The sequence below is a fragment of the Mustelus asterias genome, chromosome 25, assembly GCF_964213995.1.
Source record: "Mustelus asterias chromosome 25, sMusAst1.hap1.1, whole genome shotgun sequence".
In the NCBI taxonomy this organism is placed as follows: Eukaryota; Metazoa; Chordata; class Chondrichthyes; order Carcharhiniformes; family Triakidae; genus Mustelus; species Mustelus asterias.
In genome coordinates this window covers 25,868,976-25,886,058 of record NC_135825.1, presented here as the reverse complement: position 1 = coordinate 25,886,058, position 17,083 = coordinate 25,868,976, and the positions used below count along the sequence as shown (strand labels likewise).

Here is a 17,083-nt window from a genome sequence, read left to right as displayed (position 1 = left end):
AAAAGTGGAATGCGAAATAGTTATTGTGAGTGGGTGTGGAGAAGAAATATCGATTGCATTATCTGGCTGCCTTTACTGAAGAGATTAGGAGGAGGTGAAGTATGATATTGCACTTGCAATGTCTGGGGGAGGATTTCAAAGTAAAAACCAAGGAACTCATCCCCGTCCAGACCTGAACGTTTTGTGAGAGAAATGCACAGCTCATGTAAGTAATGCAACTCCAAAGAATACTGTTGTAACTTCTGGGAGTCTGCAACTTTTAGTACAGTGATGAACAAAATAAAGCAATACAACTATTTATGATAACCTGCAGTGATTGAGTAGTGCCAATATTCAAAAGATGACTTCAAACTCAGCCCTTTTAACCCTGCAAATCCTCCTTATTAATGTCTGGGGGCTTGTGTCAAAATTGGGGAGAGCTGTCTCACAGACTAGGCAAGCAACAGCCTGACATAGTCATATTCACAGTAGTGTTTACCATCTACAAGATGCACTGCAGGAACTTATCAAGCCTCCTTCGACAGCATCTTCCAAACTCACGATCACTGCCATTTTACATTCTTAGTCTTCACTGCAAACCTTGGAGTAAATTAGATGTAACTGGGTTTTTAAAGTTAAAGGTTTATAATTTTTAAAGTTGTGGAATGTCAAATTTCTTTATTATGATAAAAAAATGATTTGCATTTTTAATTTATTTTTAAGTTTTTGCTGTTTCAACCTTAATTCTATGTGCATGCCCCAGTCATTTAATTCGCTCTGTAAATGTCAATTAAATATGAAAAATTCATTGAATTTTACTTGTTGTTGTGCCCTCTGTGAGAATACTTCAGTGTGATTGGCCTCTTCCCCTGCCAATGGAGCCCACTGTTGTTGGACAGCCTTGACTTGGTGCCAGATTCAAAGAGACGTCAGGAGAAAGGGAAATCCAGGCCACAGAGAATGGTGGATCTTTGTGGGCAGCTTTCTTTGCGGTCAGTGGTGAGTGCCATCACTTAGCCGCTGACAATAAATCCCTGCCTTTCTGAGAGGCCCACAGAAAGGAAACATTTGAAGCTCGCCTTTGGTAGCACACGGTGAAACCAAAGTAGAAAACCTATGCTAAAATGAAGTGAGCTCCAAGCAGAAATTGAGGCATTTGAACAGGAAATCATCTGAAAAGATTTAAGTTTTAAAAATTTAATTAAAAGCATCCTGAGGAATTGAGAAAAAAATGAGGTCTTTACCAATGGAGAAAGAAAAATGCATGATAAACCAAGTAAAGTCCACAGATTTGTTCTTTGGCAATGTGAATCGTGCAGGAAGATAACTGAAGAGGCTGAGCTATCCTTCCCCAGTAAAATCTCACCCATCTAATGCAGAGAAACTTGCAGCCTGCAATTTCTGTTGAAACATAATGTTGCCCAAGCTCCATTCCTATTTAAATGGAACACGAGCCTTTCCTGACAGACAAATCAATGACTGAGCAGAATGAATTCCGAGGCTGTTCCTGATGGGACAAACCTGCACTCGGACATCCCTCAGCTTTGCTGAGACAGACTCCTCCTCTCCTTCACATGCCCTCCTTTTCTCCCCTCCCTGTTTCCTCGCCTCTGCTTCTCTCTTCTTTTTCCTTTCCTCTTCATCACCTTTCTCTCTTTCGTATCCCTCCAGTTACTGTCCTCTTCAACCACCCTCCCCCTTTCCTTTCCTCTTTCCCACTCAAGTGAATTAAAGCACTCAACACAGGATTTTTCAACGTTTCATATTATCCATTACCCATAACCAGAATACTGGATTAATTTTGTCGACAGTTTTGGGTTGATGGTCCGTGCCAACGAGAAGCAGAGTAAATAATACAATGTGGTGTTATTGACTGTCAAAGTTGTGCGTAATAAGTACGATTTCATATTTCTTGATGGTAATAATCAGGGCAGGATTATAGTTTCATGGAATGATTGGCTGGTTAATTGAAATAATTGTTTAAAGGCAGCATTTTTTGAATCATTCATTCATTCTTCATACAGAAGGAAAGGCAAATAAATTGCAGAGGGATTTTGCAGTCAACTTTTTAATGCAACGAGCTGAGGTTTATGTTTGTTGCTGAATGAAATTATCTGTGTTGCGCTATAGTTTCACCTGTGTGCTCGAGCCGATGAATGCTGATTCTAATAAGATTTCTGCTTGTTGGTCATGCCGCAGCATCCTATCTTGTGCCTGCCTTGCCCTTTCTGTGAGAACGCAATTTACAACGCAACTAATTCTGTAAATGCTTGTGACTTATTGGAAAGTTCAGTATTTTCTCAACTATGCTAATTAAAGGAAGATTGCAATGCTACACTGACCTAGTGACTAAACTGGAAAATGAGGACGATACTTCAGATTTTTTTTTATTGCTGCAGGGTGTATGTTAGAGACCAGATAAGAAACTCCAAGATATATTATGAAGTTAACCTAGAACCCAGCCTTTTTTGATTTTGGCATCAGTGCGAGCATAAGGGGTTTCGCTCCAGGTATAATTTTACTGAGCCACTAGAATGCTTTTATTAAAACAAACTTTAACAACATATTTAAAATATAACAAAAATAATTAACATAACTTTTACCAAATGAAATACTTAAACATGACTAGATATAATCCTTAACTGTTAGCTATGTCTATAGTTCCAATTTAAGCAATATCCCCACAGACATAAATCCCTCTTCAGAATCAGTTAGTGCAAAACATTTAGGCATATGTGGGTGCGAGGCTTCCAGCCTTTGAACACCTCTAGACAGAGATACAGAGAGACACCTGTCTTCAGACTCCCATACAGCAGCCTTCCGAGATAAATCTATCTTCAACCAGCAGAACTTCAGAATAAGAGGCCTATTTTCTGGCAAGTCCCAATTTCCAGAGAGAGAAAGAGAGCTACTTCGCTTTAAAGATCCCAAGCAGCAGCTGAGGTTGGTTCTCTCTCTGAGCTTAGCCCTGCCCAGTCACACAATTTTTCCTGTCAATCAACTTAATCACACCCCACTCTGAAAAAAACCTCAGGGGAAAACACTAAAATAAGCAAACTGCATTAACCCATATTAATACAAACACTCCAGCAGTTGAGATCAATTATGTTGCTTCAGCATCAACATTGGGCTGTCGGTTAGAGACAAAGCGGCACCAGGTAAATAGAACTAATTGACTTTAAAAAAAATCCTGCACAAGAAGCATGGCACACATACATTTGTTAAAGGTCCAGTATCATCATGCATAGAAATTAGTGTTGCTGTTAAAATGAACTATGTGTGGGAAAAGTATTTTTAATTCTGGAATTGCAGAACAGCACACATTTAAACCCATGTTGTTGCACAAATATTGTCAGAAGGGAGTAACTTGCTGGCGCTATCATACTTTGTATGGTTTTCAGCCTCATTAATAACACGTGATTTTTAGACTCATCAGTTGTAACAATATATAAACTCACGCACCTTCTCTGTACCTTTTTTCTCAACCTTCGTTTTTCTCAACCTTCGTTTTGAGCCCATGTAGGAGCAGAACCTGTAGATTGCTTCGATATACTGCCAGATGAAAGGCAATTGAACGTCATGGGGCTGAATTCATGGTTTCAGTTACAGTGTAATTGGCTGAGGGTGACCAGCAAGAACAAGAAACATATGTCTGTTTAACCCTTGCGCAATGGCAGTGTTACATCCTAAATGAAAGTTTCCAATCATGAGCAAGCATCCTTTCCCTGGCATTTCCTCTGAGATTGAGGAATTTTCAATGTTTTTTTAAAAAAAATCATTTATGGAAAGTGAGCATCGCTGGCTGGCTGTAGTCACATGTAGGCCAGATCAGGTAAGGACTGCAAATTTGCTCTCCTGAGGGGATTAGTGAACCGGATGGGTTTTTATGACGATACTTTCATAGCCATCATTAGACTTTTAATTCCAGATTTCTTTTACTGCATTCAAATTTCACCATCTGCCTTGGTGCAATTCAAACCCTGGCTCCCAGATCTTGCTTGGGTCTCTGGATTACTAGTCCAGTGACAATACCACTGTGTTACTTCCTCCCCATTTCAATGTTTCATGATCCTTCAAGGCTAACACTGGTAATAATGCAGTGTCAACCAGTTTATTATTCACAGGTCTATCAAGAAGGTCATGGTGTGGTGTAGTATGGGAAGGTGGAGGTGGAGTGTTGTTGTCGCTGGACTAGTAATCCAGAGACCCAGGGCAAGTCTGGGGACACAGGTTCAAATCCCACCAGGGCAAATAGTGAAATTCGAATTCAATAAAGAAAAATCTGGAATTAAACATCTAATGATGACCACAAAACCATTGTCATAAAAGCCCATCTGGTTCACTAATGTCCTTTAGGGAAGGAAATCTGCCGTCCTTACCTGGCTTACATGTAACTCCAAAGCCGCGGCAATGCAGTTGACTCTCAAATGCCCTCTGAAATGGAGGGCAGTTAGCGACAGGCAATAAATGCTGACCCAGCCAGCAATTCTCTCATCACAAATGGATTTTTTAAAAACTCTACAACTTACCTGCACCACCAACCTCATTCATTTTGCTATTGACTGGCGCCACACAGCATGATTGAGCAGCACAATTCTATTGGTCTGCATCCTTTCCAGGAATTCGGGAGAAACTGTTGTCATCTGGGCCTTTTCTAAAGCAACTTAACACTATCAATAATCGATCTTTAGTCGGCCCAATGCATTAAAAAAATCCTACTTAATGTTCAGCATTGCTTGTTTTTAAAAAAATGGTTTTACAAGCTGAAAGCAAAGATGATGCATGTTCAGGATATGTACATTATCGGTCATTGAAGAAACCTAAATTAATGCCACTATCTACTAATGTTAATTCAAGCTTATTAACATTATGTACTGGTATAAATTCAGGCTATTTTATGATGCTGTGCACTGATTAATCCAGCTCCGTCACAGCCTAATGCAGTAATTCCTCCAAGCCAGTTTTATCCCTTCAATGTCATTTTAACCAAAAGTGAAGATGGCATCAGAAAGAAGAATTTGATATTTTTTAACAATCTTAATTGTTTGTAACATTGTTGATTGTTTATACGCAATCTAACTTTATATCAAGAAAAATACATAAAGGATCCTTGGCTTTATGGTCTTTTCACAGCATCAAACCTGTTAATTTCCTCCTGGGTGCTGTGGTTTGTATTGTGCATTGGGTCTTTAAATGTACTCTTTCCTTTTTATTGTGATTGCCATTTTAGAAAGCGAACAAATTGTTTTTTTTTTAAAGTAACCATAATACCGTAGAAGACAACGGCTGGACCTTTATGGTTGTTCATGTCAGTGGGATCTTCCAGTCCCACGGGTCATCATCTGTTGAGCTGAATGTTTTGTTTCTTCTGTGTTAATACTTTGTAAAGCATCCACAAAATAGGTAATGGTTCTGTTTTCTTTGGTTGGCTTAGCTTATGTGCAAATACTGACCCGAGTAATCGGGAAACATCTTGTCCTTCAAATAGTAATCGGCCATCTTGACTATCACTGAACCAGCCCAATGACCCAGAATTTTAGGGATCTTTATACTACACCCCGAGAAAATATCCCTCTCTCCTCACTGAAACATATTCTCATATGCTGAATCATCCCATATTTAATTACAGCAACATTTCTCACAAACCCCCCCTTGCCTTGCCTTCATCAGATCTCAAATAATCTCCATCTCCCAGCACAAACTCTGGTATAATAGCCACCTTGGTTATCATAGAATCATGGAATTCCCACAGTACGGAAGGAGGCCATTCGGTCCATCGAGTCTATAATGACGGTAATGCCACCCTATTTCCATAACCCCACACGTTTACTCTGCTAATCCCTCTGGCACTAGGGATAGCATGGCAAATCAACTTAACCCGCACATCTTTGGGCTGTGGGAGGAAACCGGAGCACCTGGAGGAAACCCACGCAGACATGGGGAGAATGTGCAAACTCCACACAGATTATCTTCATGTCTAGCAACTACTAAATTGAAACAAATTGCCAATTTACCTCCTCTGGTCATCCACTGCCAGATCTGGCTGGGGCTCCTCAAGCTGTACCATCTTTTATTTGATAAAACCGCTTACTGCAAGAGTAATGCCAATTTGCTTTTACAAAGAATCTTAATATTGTAAAATGTCCAAGGCACTGTACAAGAGTGTAACTTAAATGTCATCTTGAGTAGAAACAGTCCAATAGTCCTTCTGTACCATATGACATATGTTCTGTTCAGCCCTCGACATGCACATCTCAATCATCACCTTAGATTCTAAATGTAAGAAGGTGAAGAACTCTAATCAGTGGTTGTTTAGATTTCAGCTGATTTTTTTGTGCACTATTATACAATAATAATTATAACTGCAGAACAGAAAAGCAATGGAACTTTTCCTCGTACTGTTCACTCAAGTGGTGCTTGCAGTCTCGATCAAAAAAAACACTGCCACAAACCTGTTGAGCGGAAATGCCTGTTTCTGTTGCTGCAGAGAGGGTTTGGTGAGAGCTATAACCAATTGGCTGGAATTTTACCACCCAGCCTGCCACGGGAATCGGAGCGGGCGAGGGGCCATGAAAAGATATGGCGGAATTTGATTTGATTTATTATTGTCACATTAGCATAGTGGAAAGTATTGCGCACGATACAAAGCATACTGTTCATAGAGAAGGAAACGAGAGAGTGCAGAATGTAGTGTTGCAGTCATAGCGAGGGTGTAGAGAAAGATGCAAGAACTTAATGCAAGGTAGGTCCATTCAAAAGTCTGACGGCAGCAGGGAAGAAGCTGTTCTTGAGTCGGTTGGTACGTGACCTCAGACTTCTGTATCTTTTTCCCGACAGAAGAAGATGGAAGAGAGAATTTCCGGGGTGTGTGGGGTCCTTAATTATGCTGGCTGCTTTGCCGAGGCAGCGGGAAGTGTAGACAGAATAAATGGATGAGAGGTTGGTTTGAGTGATGGATTGGGCTACATTCACGACCTTTTGTAGTTTCTTGGGGTCTTGGGCAGAGCAGGAGCCGTACCTGGTCGGCGCAACATCGAGGGCCGAAGGGCCTGTACTGCGCTATAGTGTTCTATGTTCAAGCTATGATACAACCAAAAAGAATACTTTCTATAGTGCATCTGTAAAAATTGGTGAGAGTCGTAGCTGACATGCCAAATTTCCTTATTCTTCTGTGAAAGTAGAGGCGTTGGTGGGCTTTCTTAACTATAGTGTCGGCATGGGGGGGACCAGGACAGGTTGTTGGTGATCTAGACACCTAAAAACTTGAAACTCTCGACCCTTTCTACTTCATCCCCGTTGATGTAGACAGGGGCATGTTCTCCCCTACGCTTCCTGAAGTCGATGACAATCTCCTTCGTTTTGTTGACATTGAGGGAGAGATTATTGTCGCCGCACCAGTTCACCAGATACTCTATCGCTTTCCTGTACTCTGTCTCATCATTGTTGAGATCTGTCCGCTACAGTGGTGTCATCAGCAAACTTGAAAATCGAATTGGAGGGGAATTTGGCCGCACAGTCATAGGTGTATAAGGAGTATAGTAGGGGGCAGAGAACTCAGCTTTGTGGGGCACCGGTGTTGAGGATGATTGTGGAGGAGGTGTTGTTGCCTAGCATCACTGATTGTGGTCTGTGAGTTAGGAAGTTCAGGATCCAGTTGCAGAGGGAGGATCCGAGGCCCAGGCCCCAGAGTTTGGAGTTGAGTTTTGTGGGAAAAATAGTGTTGAAGGCTGAGTTGTAGTAAATAGGAGTCTGACATAGATGTCCTTGTTATCTAGGTGTTCCAGGGTTGAGTGCAGGGCCAGGGAGAGGGCGTCTACTATGGACCTGTTGCGGTGATAGGCAAACTGTAGTGGATCCAGGTAGTCTGGGAGGCTGGAATTGATTCGTGTCATGACTAACCTTTCGAATCACTTCATAATGATGGATGTCAGAGCCACCGGCCAATAGTCATTAAGGCACGCTGCTTGGTTTTTCTTAGGTACCGGGATGATGGTCATCTTCTTAAAGCAGATAGGGACCTCAAATTGTTGGAAAGAGAGGTTGAAGATGTCTGTGAATACCCCCGCCAGCTGATTCACGCATGATCTGAGTGCTCCTGGCACCCCATCCGGGCCAGTTGCTTTCCGTGGGTTGACCTTCAAGAAAGCTGCTCTGACATCTGCAATGGTGACCCCCAGATACAGGTTCATCTCGGGCTTCCAGGGTGGAGGGCATGTTCTCGCTGACCTCTTGCTCAAAACGGGCATTGAATGCATTGAGTTCGCCAGGGAGAGGTGCATTGGAACCGGCGAGTTTGCATGCCTTCATCTCGTACGGTTTTACATTTTTTTCATTTTACGGTTTCGGGACGAGCAAGGTCGTAAGGTCTCACCCAATGTAATATTTTCCTCACTCACTTTAATCTGTGTTTTTTTAAAGGAGGGTGTGTGTTTCCTACATCACCATCAGCGCCCCCCCCCCCCCCCCCCCCCCATCAAAGACTTTTGTGTGGTCAATTTAAATAACAGCAGCAAGCTTTCATGGAATTAAATAAAGAGGATTATTTGTTCATATGTGTTCTGGTGTAGAGTGACCGAATCTCTGGCCCTTGGAATTTTAGATTTTTAAAAATCCATAGCCAGCTTCAGACCCATGATGGCAAGTTTCATGCCTTTCATTATTGACACAATGGTTTGGAGCCAGGCTGGTTCATACACAACGGAGGAATGATAACTCATCAATGTACCAGCTACAGTAAGTTTGCTGGAAGACCTTATTTTATTTTGTATTGCAATACTTTATATTGCTCAGACAATCTGGCAGCCATTCTTTATTGGATCTCTTCCACTGAGCTGATGAAGATTGTTCCTTTGCAACTGAGAAAGCTGTTTGCATTTGAGAACTTTCCAGAGGTATTTTCAGACGTGAGTTAATCCTTTGTCTATGCATAAATAGCAAAAGTCCCTTGACCTTTGTAAGCCATCTTAATGGTCTTGTTGGTGTCCACCTTCAAATAAAGGACAGGTCCAGAAAATGATATACTGTCCAAGTTTAGATTTAGGAATAGGACATGCCTTCCCTGGGCATGTTCCGTAAATGCTACATGTAATAAAATGTAATTAGGCAGGTTGGATAAATTGCGAGCAATTTATGCTGCATCCTGCCCTCACCACTTTTGCTGGTGAAATACGCTAATGAATCACAATCAAACATAGTGAAACGCATAGACTTCAGGCAATATGGAAGCTGCAGGGATTCACTGAAGACTGAGCTCACCCCAATTTCTTTTCAATGATTTCATACCAATGCTTGGTGCTTTTCGATGCCTTGGGGTACTCGTTATGCCAGTTCTATTTGGTGATGAAAGTTCTTTTTTCACATTATCGATTAAGTATAAATGAGACAATTTGGAACATTTCTAACCTGATTGATATTGGTGTGTTGAAAATGTCCTGGAGTTAAAATACACCCTGAGATGGAGAAGCGAGATTTTTAAAAAAATATTGACTAAAAGCCTGTTGGATACCTCGAGTTGGGCACAAATGAGGCTGAGTTGATTTGGACTATTTGGAGGTCCAACACAGTGTGTGAGGTGGTCTTCGAATGGATCTCACAATCCATCATGTTGCAAATGGGAATGGGTCATATATTATCTGAAAGGGGATATCCTCCTTTTCCCACCATTCTTGCCCTGTTTCGAGGAGAGGCAAAAATAACAGCAGCCAGGAGCCAATTCACAAAAACTCTGTGAAAAATTGCACTCCGACCTCTAAAGGCAATCAATCAAGACCCAGGTTAGTACCCAGAATGTTGCCTTCATTCTGCCATAATATTTGTAGTTTTACAGCTTGAAGAAGGGCAAGAAGCCATTCCTCCCTATCACCTGCACAGGCTACTTCCTCCCTCGCTACTTCCTCCCTCGCTACTTCCTCCCTCGCTACTTCCTCCCTCGCTACTTCCTCCCTCGCTACTTCCTCCCTCGCTACTTCCTCCCTCGCTACTTCCTCCCTCGCTACTTCCTCCCTCGCTACTTCCTCCCTCGCTACTTCCTCCCTCGCTACTTCCTCCCTCGCTACTTCCTCCCTCGCTACTTCCTCCCTCGCTACTTCCTCCCTCGCTACTTCCTCCCTCGCTACTTCCTCCCTCGCTACTTCCTCCCTCGCTACTTCCTCCCTCGCTACTTCCTCCCTCGCTACTTCCTCCCTCGCTACTTCCTCCCTCGCTACTTCCTCCCTCGCTACTTCCTCCCTCGCTACTTCCTCCCTCGCTACTTCCTCCCTCGCTACTTCCTCCCTCGCTACTTTCTCAATTCAACTGGATGCCCCTAACACCAGCCTTGCCCCACCACCCCCCTTTCTCCCCAGTTCCAAATGAATCTACTGCCTCACACTAGGGGGAGACAGTGGAGTAGTGGACTGATGAGTACTTCGTAGACCCATGCTAATACTCCAGAGATATGGGTTCAAATCCCAAAATGGCAGCTGGTGGAATAGCGGTTCAATTCGTTAATTGTGGAATTGAAAACTTCTCACAGTAATGATGCCATAAAACTATCGTCAATTGTCATGAGAAACTCATTTGATTCATTTCTGACCTTTAGGGAAGGAAAGCTGACCTCCTTAATAAATATAAAACTAAAAGAGGATTTGGTGGAAAGCTGACATCCGTCCCCAGTGTGATTGTTTCTTAATTGCCCTCTGCAATGGCCCAGCAAACCACTCGGTGCAAAAGCAACTAGAGATAGGGAACAAATACCGGCCTTGTCAGCAATGCCACGTTCCACGGAAAAATAAATTTTAAAAATAATCTACTCGCTCGTTTTTCGTCAATACCTGGAATAACAAGATTAGTCTTGATTCCTGGAAATATCCATGCTTGCCCAATAGATTCAGAAGCAAGTCATGAGAGCTGATTCCGTATCTTACTTCCTAGGCCCAGGGATCATCCTTGCTGCCCTTTTTTGTATTTGCTATAGAGTCAAACTGGTGTTCTTAAGGTAGGGGGACTAGGACGTACACAAGACTCCGGATGGAGTCTCGTCGATTCCTTGTATCACTCTCTCTTATCTTGCCTTTATTTTTAAGCTTGAAGACTTGGGGAGCAATAGGCAACAACTCTCAATTCTCACTCCTTTCTTGTCACCTTTAACTTAAACCAATCCAATGCCCCTGATCTGTGCATTCTTTGATGCATTAATTGCCCACTTGTGCATATTGAAGAACACTTGCTGGCCTTGGGCTCACTTCTTCTGGCTGTCTAGATCCACTTGTAGTATGTTTTGATATTTCTAAAATGTATCTCATTACTTCACTCTCTAGGCTTCAGAATTATATTCTAAATTTTGCATCAATGCACACCTGAAAACACACTTCATTCATCCAAAAGAAGAGTAGATGCAACTTAAAGCCACAACTTGCATTTATGTAGCACCTTAAATGTAGGAAATGTCTTGAGGCACTTCACAGAACACTCCCACAAAAAAATGACACCAAGTCAAAGAAGGAGCTTAATGGGACAAGTGACTCAGAGGTAAAAGAAGGTGGTTTTAAGGAGGGGAGCGATTTGGAGAGGTTTAGGAACAGAATTCTAGAATTTGAGGCCAAGCAGCACAGTGGCACAGTGGTTAGCACTGCTGCCTCAGCGCCAGGGACCTGGGTTCAATTCCAGCCTCAAGTTCACTGTCTGTGTGGAGTTTGCACATTCTCCCTGTGTCTGTGTGGGTCTCCTCCGGGTGCTCCGGTTTCCTCCCACAGTCCAAAGATGTGCAGGTTAGGTTGACTGGCCATGCTAAATTGACCCTAGTGTCAGGGGGTTAGAAGGGTAAATATGTGGGGTTAAGGGAATAGGGCCTGGGTGGGATTGTGGTCAGTGCAGACTCGATGGGCCAAATGGCCTTCTGCACTGTGAGGATTCTATAATTCTATGACAGCCTCCATTGAGCAGTGAGATGATGGGAATGGGGAATGCACACGAGTCAGAGATGGAAGAATGCCGAGTTCTTGGAGCATGTTATGGAAATGGTGGAGTTTTAAGGCCATGGATGGATTGAATAGGGGAATGAGAATCTCACGGCTTAATAGGAGCTAAGAAATGAGTGAAACAAAACATGTAAAAGGACAGACTGAGGAAAAATTAGATTCAATGTGGGCAAATGTAAAGTGCGGTACATATAAAGAAAAAATGAATATAGAAAAATCTTATAGCACCTTATCAGGTGGAATTCTCCCATTTTGTGACTAAGTGCCGTGGTGGGGGTGGGAATGTGGTGTTTCCTGCTGCAGTAGCTGGCGGGAAAACACACCAAATCTTCCAGCTCCGTCCTCATTAATTGTGCACTCGAGTCTTTTACACCATATTGAGTGGCAGGCAGTCCTGGATGGTGTGTAGTCCGCCATCGTGGCTAGGTGCCATCTTGAAAAGGCACCCTACATCACTGACCCACTATTGAAGAAAGAAGGCAGACTGCCTGAAGTGAAGGGAGATCTGGGGAAACACTCTGAGACCGGAAGACGGGCCTCCTGAGAAAGATGATGGATCTGCAGGAACATTCTGATGCTGGAAGATGGACCCCCTCCCGGACACCTAACCTGGGAGGTCCATCTGCAGATGTCCCCCCAACCCACTGCTGTGGTGTTCCAGGGTTGTAACCAACCTCCATGCCAAACCTCCGGAGGCAGCCGCAGGCCTTGTTCAGACAAGACCCGATATCTGCACACCATGTTGTGGTTTGCGTCAGTGTATTTTCCCAGAAAATCTGACGTGGGTGATTTGCCTTCGTCTGCATCCCAGTAAAGGGATGCGAATGCGGTTCATGCCGGTGGGTTTTCTGGGATGCCATGCCGGGCACCCTTGGAAGATCCCACCATAAATTGACACTTGCATGAATTCGATTTCTGGCCATCCTGCGGCATTCTCCCTTTGTACCCACCATCAAACACATCGGGGAGAATTTTCCATCCCTCCCAACATGGGAATCATAGCGGGCGGGAGGTGGAACATGCAAAAATCCATTGAAGTCCGGTTTTAGGGTGAGCGTGGCTGGAAAATTCGCCCATCGTGTCCACTCGGCCTGAAGTTTAAGGAATTAATTTTGAATTATGTTCACTGATGTTAAATAGGCAAAACACAACTTAAAAACTGTGCATTACTAGTCCTATAAACAGAAATAATGCGAATGACTCTTTTGACTTTCCATCTAGCATGGGTTAATCAAATGACTAAAGGTGAAGGTGAAAAAGATCTGGAGGGTTTAATAGGCACAATACTCAAACCTGTCCAATCAGTGTGGAACAACAATTAACAAAGCAAATCAAACATGGAACTGTATCACCAAAACATTGGAGCACAAGCTCAGGGATGTTCAGGCCTAGTGCATTGCTGAAACCATACCTTGACTAATAGTTAATTTATTTATTAGTGTCACAAGTAGGCTTACTGCAATGAAGTTACTGTGAAAATCTGCTAGTCACCGCACTCTGGCGCCTGTTCGGATACATTGAGGGAGAATTCAGCATGGCCAATGGACCTAACCAGCACATCTTTCTGACTGTGGGAGGAAACTGGAATACCCGGAGGAAACCCAAGGACATGCAAACTCCGCACAGACAGCGACCCATGCCGGGAATCGAACCCGGGTCCCTGGCGCTGTGAGGCAGCAGTGCTAACCACTGGGCCACTGTGCCGCCCTAATATGCATTGCTCATCATTCAAATGCTATGGACACTGGAAGGGACTTCAGAGAAGAACCATGAAATTCATGTCTGGCATCAGAAATGAATGAAAAATTGTCGAAATGTGGGCTTTGCCGACTGGAAAATGTGACTGAATGTTGGATGACCTTGTGTGGGTACAAAAGATAGGAAGTGGCTTTGAAAAGGTGGATAAGAGCCACTATTTCAAACTTTGAGAATGAGATTCAGCTTCGGCAACCCTGAGAGGAAATGATCCACGTAGGCAAGCCCAGAATCTCGTTGCTATTTGTGAGTTGTGTGAGTTTAATTGTAACCTGTAACTCTGCGCCTCGGGTAAGAGAACCACGCATCCGAAAACAAAAAATAGAACGATGGAAATCTGAGGTAAAATCAGAAAATGGTGACATTTTACAACATGTCAATGAGAACATTTGAAACGTCACCTCCTATCTTTTTCTCTCTTAACAGATGCTCACTGATTTCTGTATTGCCAGCATCTTCTGTTTTCATCTAGTTACCAGCTATCTGTTTTTATTGCCCTTCATTCAAAGATTGCTCCCGTCACAGTGTGCGCCATTTTGAACAATGATGTCTGAAGTGTGAGGCAGGACTTCATTCTTTGGGCCTCCATGAAAACAATGCTTTGGTTATTTTTGTTCTCTGCGTTGAGCAGTTTTAGAATGCAGGTTGATGTATGTATGAGATTCTTTTGAATTTTGCGCAAGATTTATTAGCTCACAGAGGTATGTATAATTTTCGGAAGGCTTTGTGCAATTCGCTTGGAATTGAGCAGCATTTTAGCACTCGAGGTATTTGAACTATTACATTTGGTAACTTGAGCCATCATGTCATTTTATGATCACGCTGTACCTTAGTGGCCCCACTAGATAGCCTGAACTCTGGTACCAATCATCCTGCCGCTACTCTGCAGGCTTTGTGCATTTGTGAGGAAGGTAAGTGCCAACAAATCTCAGGCAATTATTATATTGCCACCCACTCCACCTTAGGGGGTTGAAGATAATAAATGAAATGGCACGGTGGGTAACAGTGCTACCACTCAGCGCCAGGGACCTGGGTTCAATTCGGGCCTTGGGTGACTGTCTGCGTGGAGTTTGCACATTCTCCCCGTATCTGCGTAGGTTTCCTCCGGGTGCTCTGGTTTCCTCCCACAGTCCAAAGATGGCCATGCTACATTGCCCCTTTGAGGGATTAGCAGTGTAGATATGTGGGATTACAGGGATAGGGGTCTGTCAGAGAGTTGGTGCAGACTCAATGATCTGAGTGGCTTCCTTCTGCACTGTAGGGATTCTATGATTCTATGAAGTTAAAGTTGGTTGGCTAAGGTGCTTAATTTGTGGATTGGTTGATACCCTTCCTGCCTCTCTCTCTCTCTCTCTTGCCCCTTTCCCCCTCTCCCCCCCCCCCCCACCCACCCACCCCAACCCCCTTCCCACGCCTCCCCATCATTTCATGGATACCAAGTTGCAGTAAGATGTAATTATTTTCTATGGACGATGCACCAGTTCAGGCAGACACTAGTTTCCCATCACCACCAAAGACTCTTTATTGTGCACCAAAGAAAAGGGCTGCAGAAAAACTGTAGAATCCCTACAGTACAGAAGGAGGCCATTTGGCCCATCGAGTCTATACTGACCACAATCTCACCCAGGCCCAATTCCCGCAACCCCACATATTTACTGTGCTAATTCCCCTGACACTAGGGTCAATTTAGCACGGCCAATCAAACTAACCCGCATATCTTTGGAGTGTGGGAGGAAACCAGAGCACCCGGAGGAAACCCATGCAGACACGGGGAGAATGTGCAAACTCCACGCGAACAGTGACCCGAGGCCTGAATTGAACCTGGGTCCCTGGTGCTGTGAGGCAGCAGTGCTAACCATTGTGCCACCCAATAATCCTTTGTGGCCATTGTAACAGAGTTTCACAGATATTTGGTAAGATTGCTAATGCAAATGCCTGCAAAGTGAAGCAAAAAGGGGAGGCGATGACCTAGTGGTATTATCGCTAGTCTATTAATCCCAAAACTCAGCTAATGTTCTGAGGACCTGGTTTCAAATTCTGCCACGGCAGATGGTGGAATTTCAATTCAATAAAAAATATCTGGAATTAAGAATCTACTGATGACCATGAAACCATAATCTCCTTTGGGACTAGATCCTGAACTTCCTAACTCACAGACCGCAATCAGTAAGGATAGGCAACAACACCACTCCCATGATCATTCTCAACACCGGTGCCCCACTAGGCTGTGTTCTCAGCCCCCTACTATTACTCCTTATACACCTATGACTGTGTGGCCAAATTCCCTTCCAATTCATAGAAATCATAGAAACCCTACAGTGTAGAAAGAGGCCATTCGGCCCATCGAGTCTACACCGACCACAATCCCACCCAGGCCCTACCCCCATATCCCTACATATCTACCCGCTAATCCCTCTAACCTACGCATCTCAAGACACTAAGGGGCAATTTTAGCACAGCCAATCAACCTAACCCGCACATCTTTGGACTGTGGGAGGAAACCGGAGCACCCGGAGGAAACCCACGCAGACACGAGGAGAATGTGCAAACTCCACACAGACAGTGATCCAAGCCGGGAATCGAACACAGGTCCCTGGAGCTGTGAAGCAGCAGTGCTAACCACTGTGCTACCGTGCCGCACATTCGATTTTCAAGTTTGCTGACGACACCACCGTTGTGGGTCAGAACTCAAACAATGACGAGACAGAGTGCAGGAATGAGATAGAGAATCTGGTGAACAATAATCTCTCCCTCAATGTCAACAAAACGAAGGAGATTGTCATCGACTTCAGGAAGCGTAAAGGAGAACATGCCCCTGTCTACATCAATGGGGATGGAGTAGAAAGGATTGAGAGCTTCAGGTTTTTACCCCTGTCCTGGTTCCCCCCATGCCGACACTATAGTTAAGGAAGCCCACCAACGCCTTTACTTTCTCAGAAGACTAAGGAAATTTGGCATGTCAGCTACGACTTCCACCAACGTTTGCAGTTGCGCCATAGAAAGTATTCTTTCTGGTTGTATCGCAGCTTGGTACGGCTCCTGCTCTGCCCAAGACCACAAGGAACTACAAAAAGTTGTGAATGTAGCCCAATCCACCAAGCAAACCAGCCTCCCATCCATTGACTCTGTCTACACTTCCCGCTGCCTCGGCAAAGCAGCCAGCACAATTAAGGACCCCACGCACCCCGGACATTCTCTCTTCCACCTTCTTCCATCGGAAAAAGATACAAAAGTCTGAGGTCACGTACCAACCAACTCGAGAACAGCTTCTTCCCTGCTGCTGTCAGACTTTTGAATGGACTTACTTTCATTAAGTTGATCTTTCTCTACACCCTAGCTATGACTGTCACACTACATTGTGCACTCTCTCGTTTCCTTCTCTATGAACGATA

The 17,083-nt window shown here is 43.8% G+C and overlaps 1 protein-coding gene across 3 annotated transcripts in view; it reads left to right on the top strand.

The window, feature by feature from the left end:
- LOC144479268 (copine-8) overlaps window positions 1-17,083 on the top strand; it is a 652,766-nt gene that overhangs the window by 211,022 nt on the left and 424,661 nt on the right. Inside the window, exon 9 of one of the 3 annotated variants that reach the window (XM_078197940.1) lies at window positions 13,567-13,592. The exons of the other annotated variants lie outside the window; for them this stretch is intronic. Within the exon in view, the coding sequence (XP_078054066.1) occupies window positions 13,567-13,592 (26 nt within the window). The remainder of the gene's footprint in view (window positions 1-13,566; window positions 13,593-17,083) is intronic. 3 annotated transcript variants of the gene reach the window in all.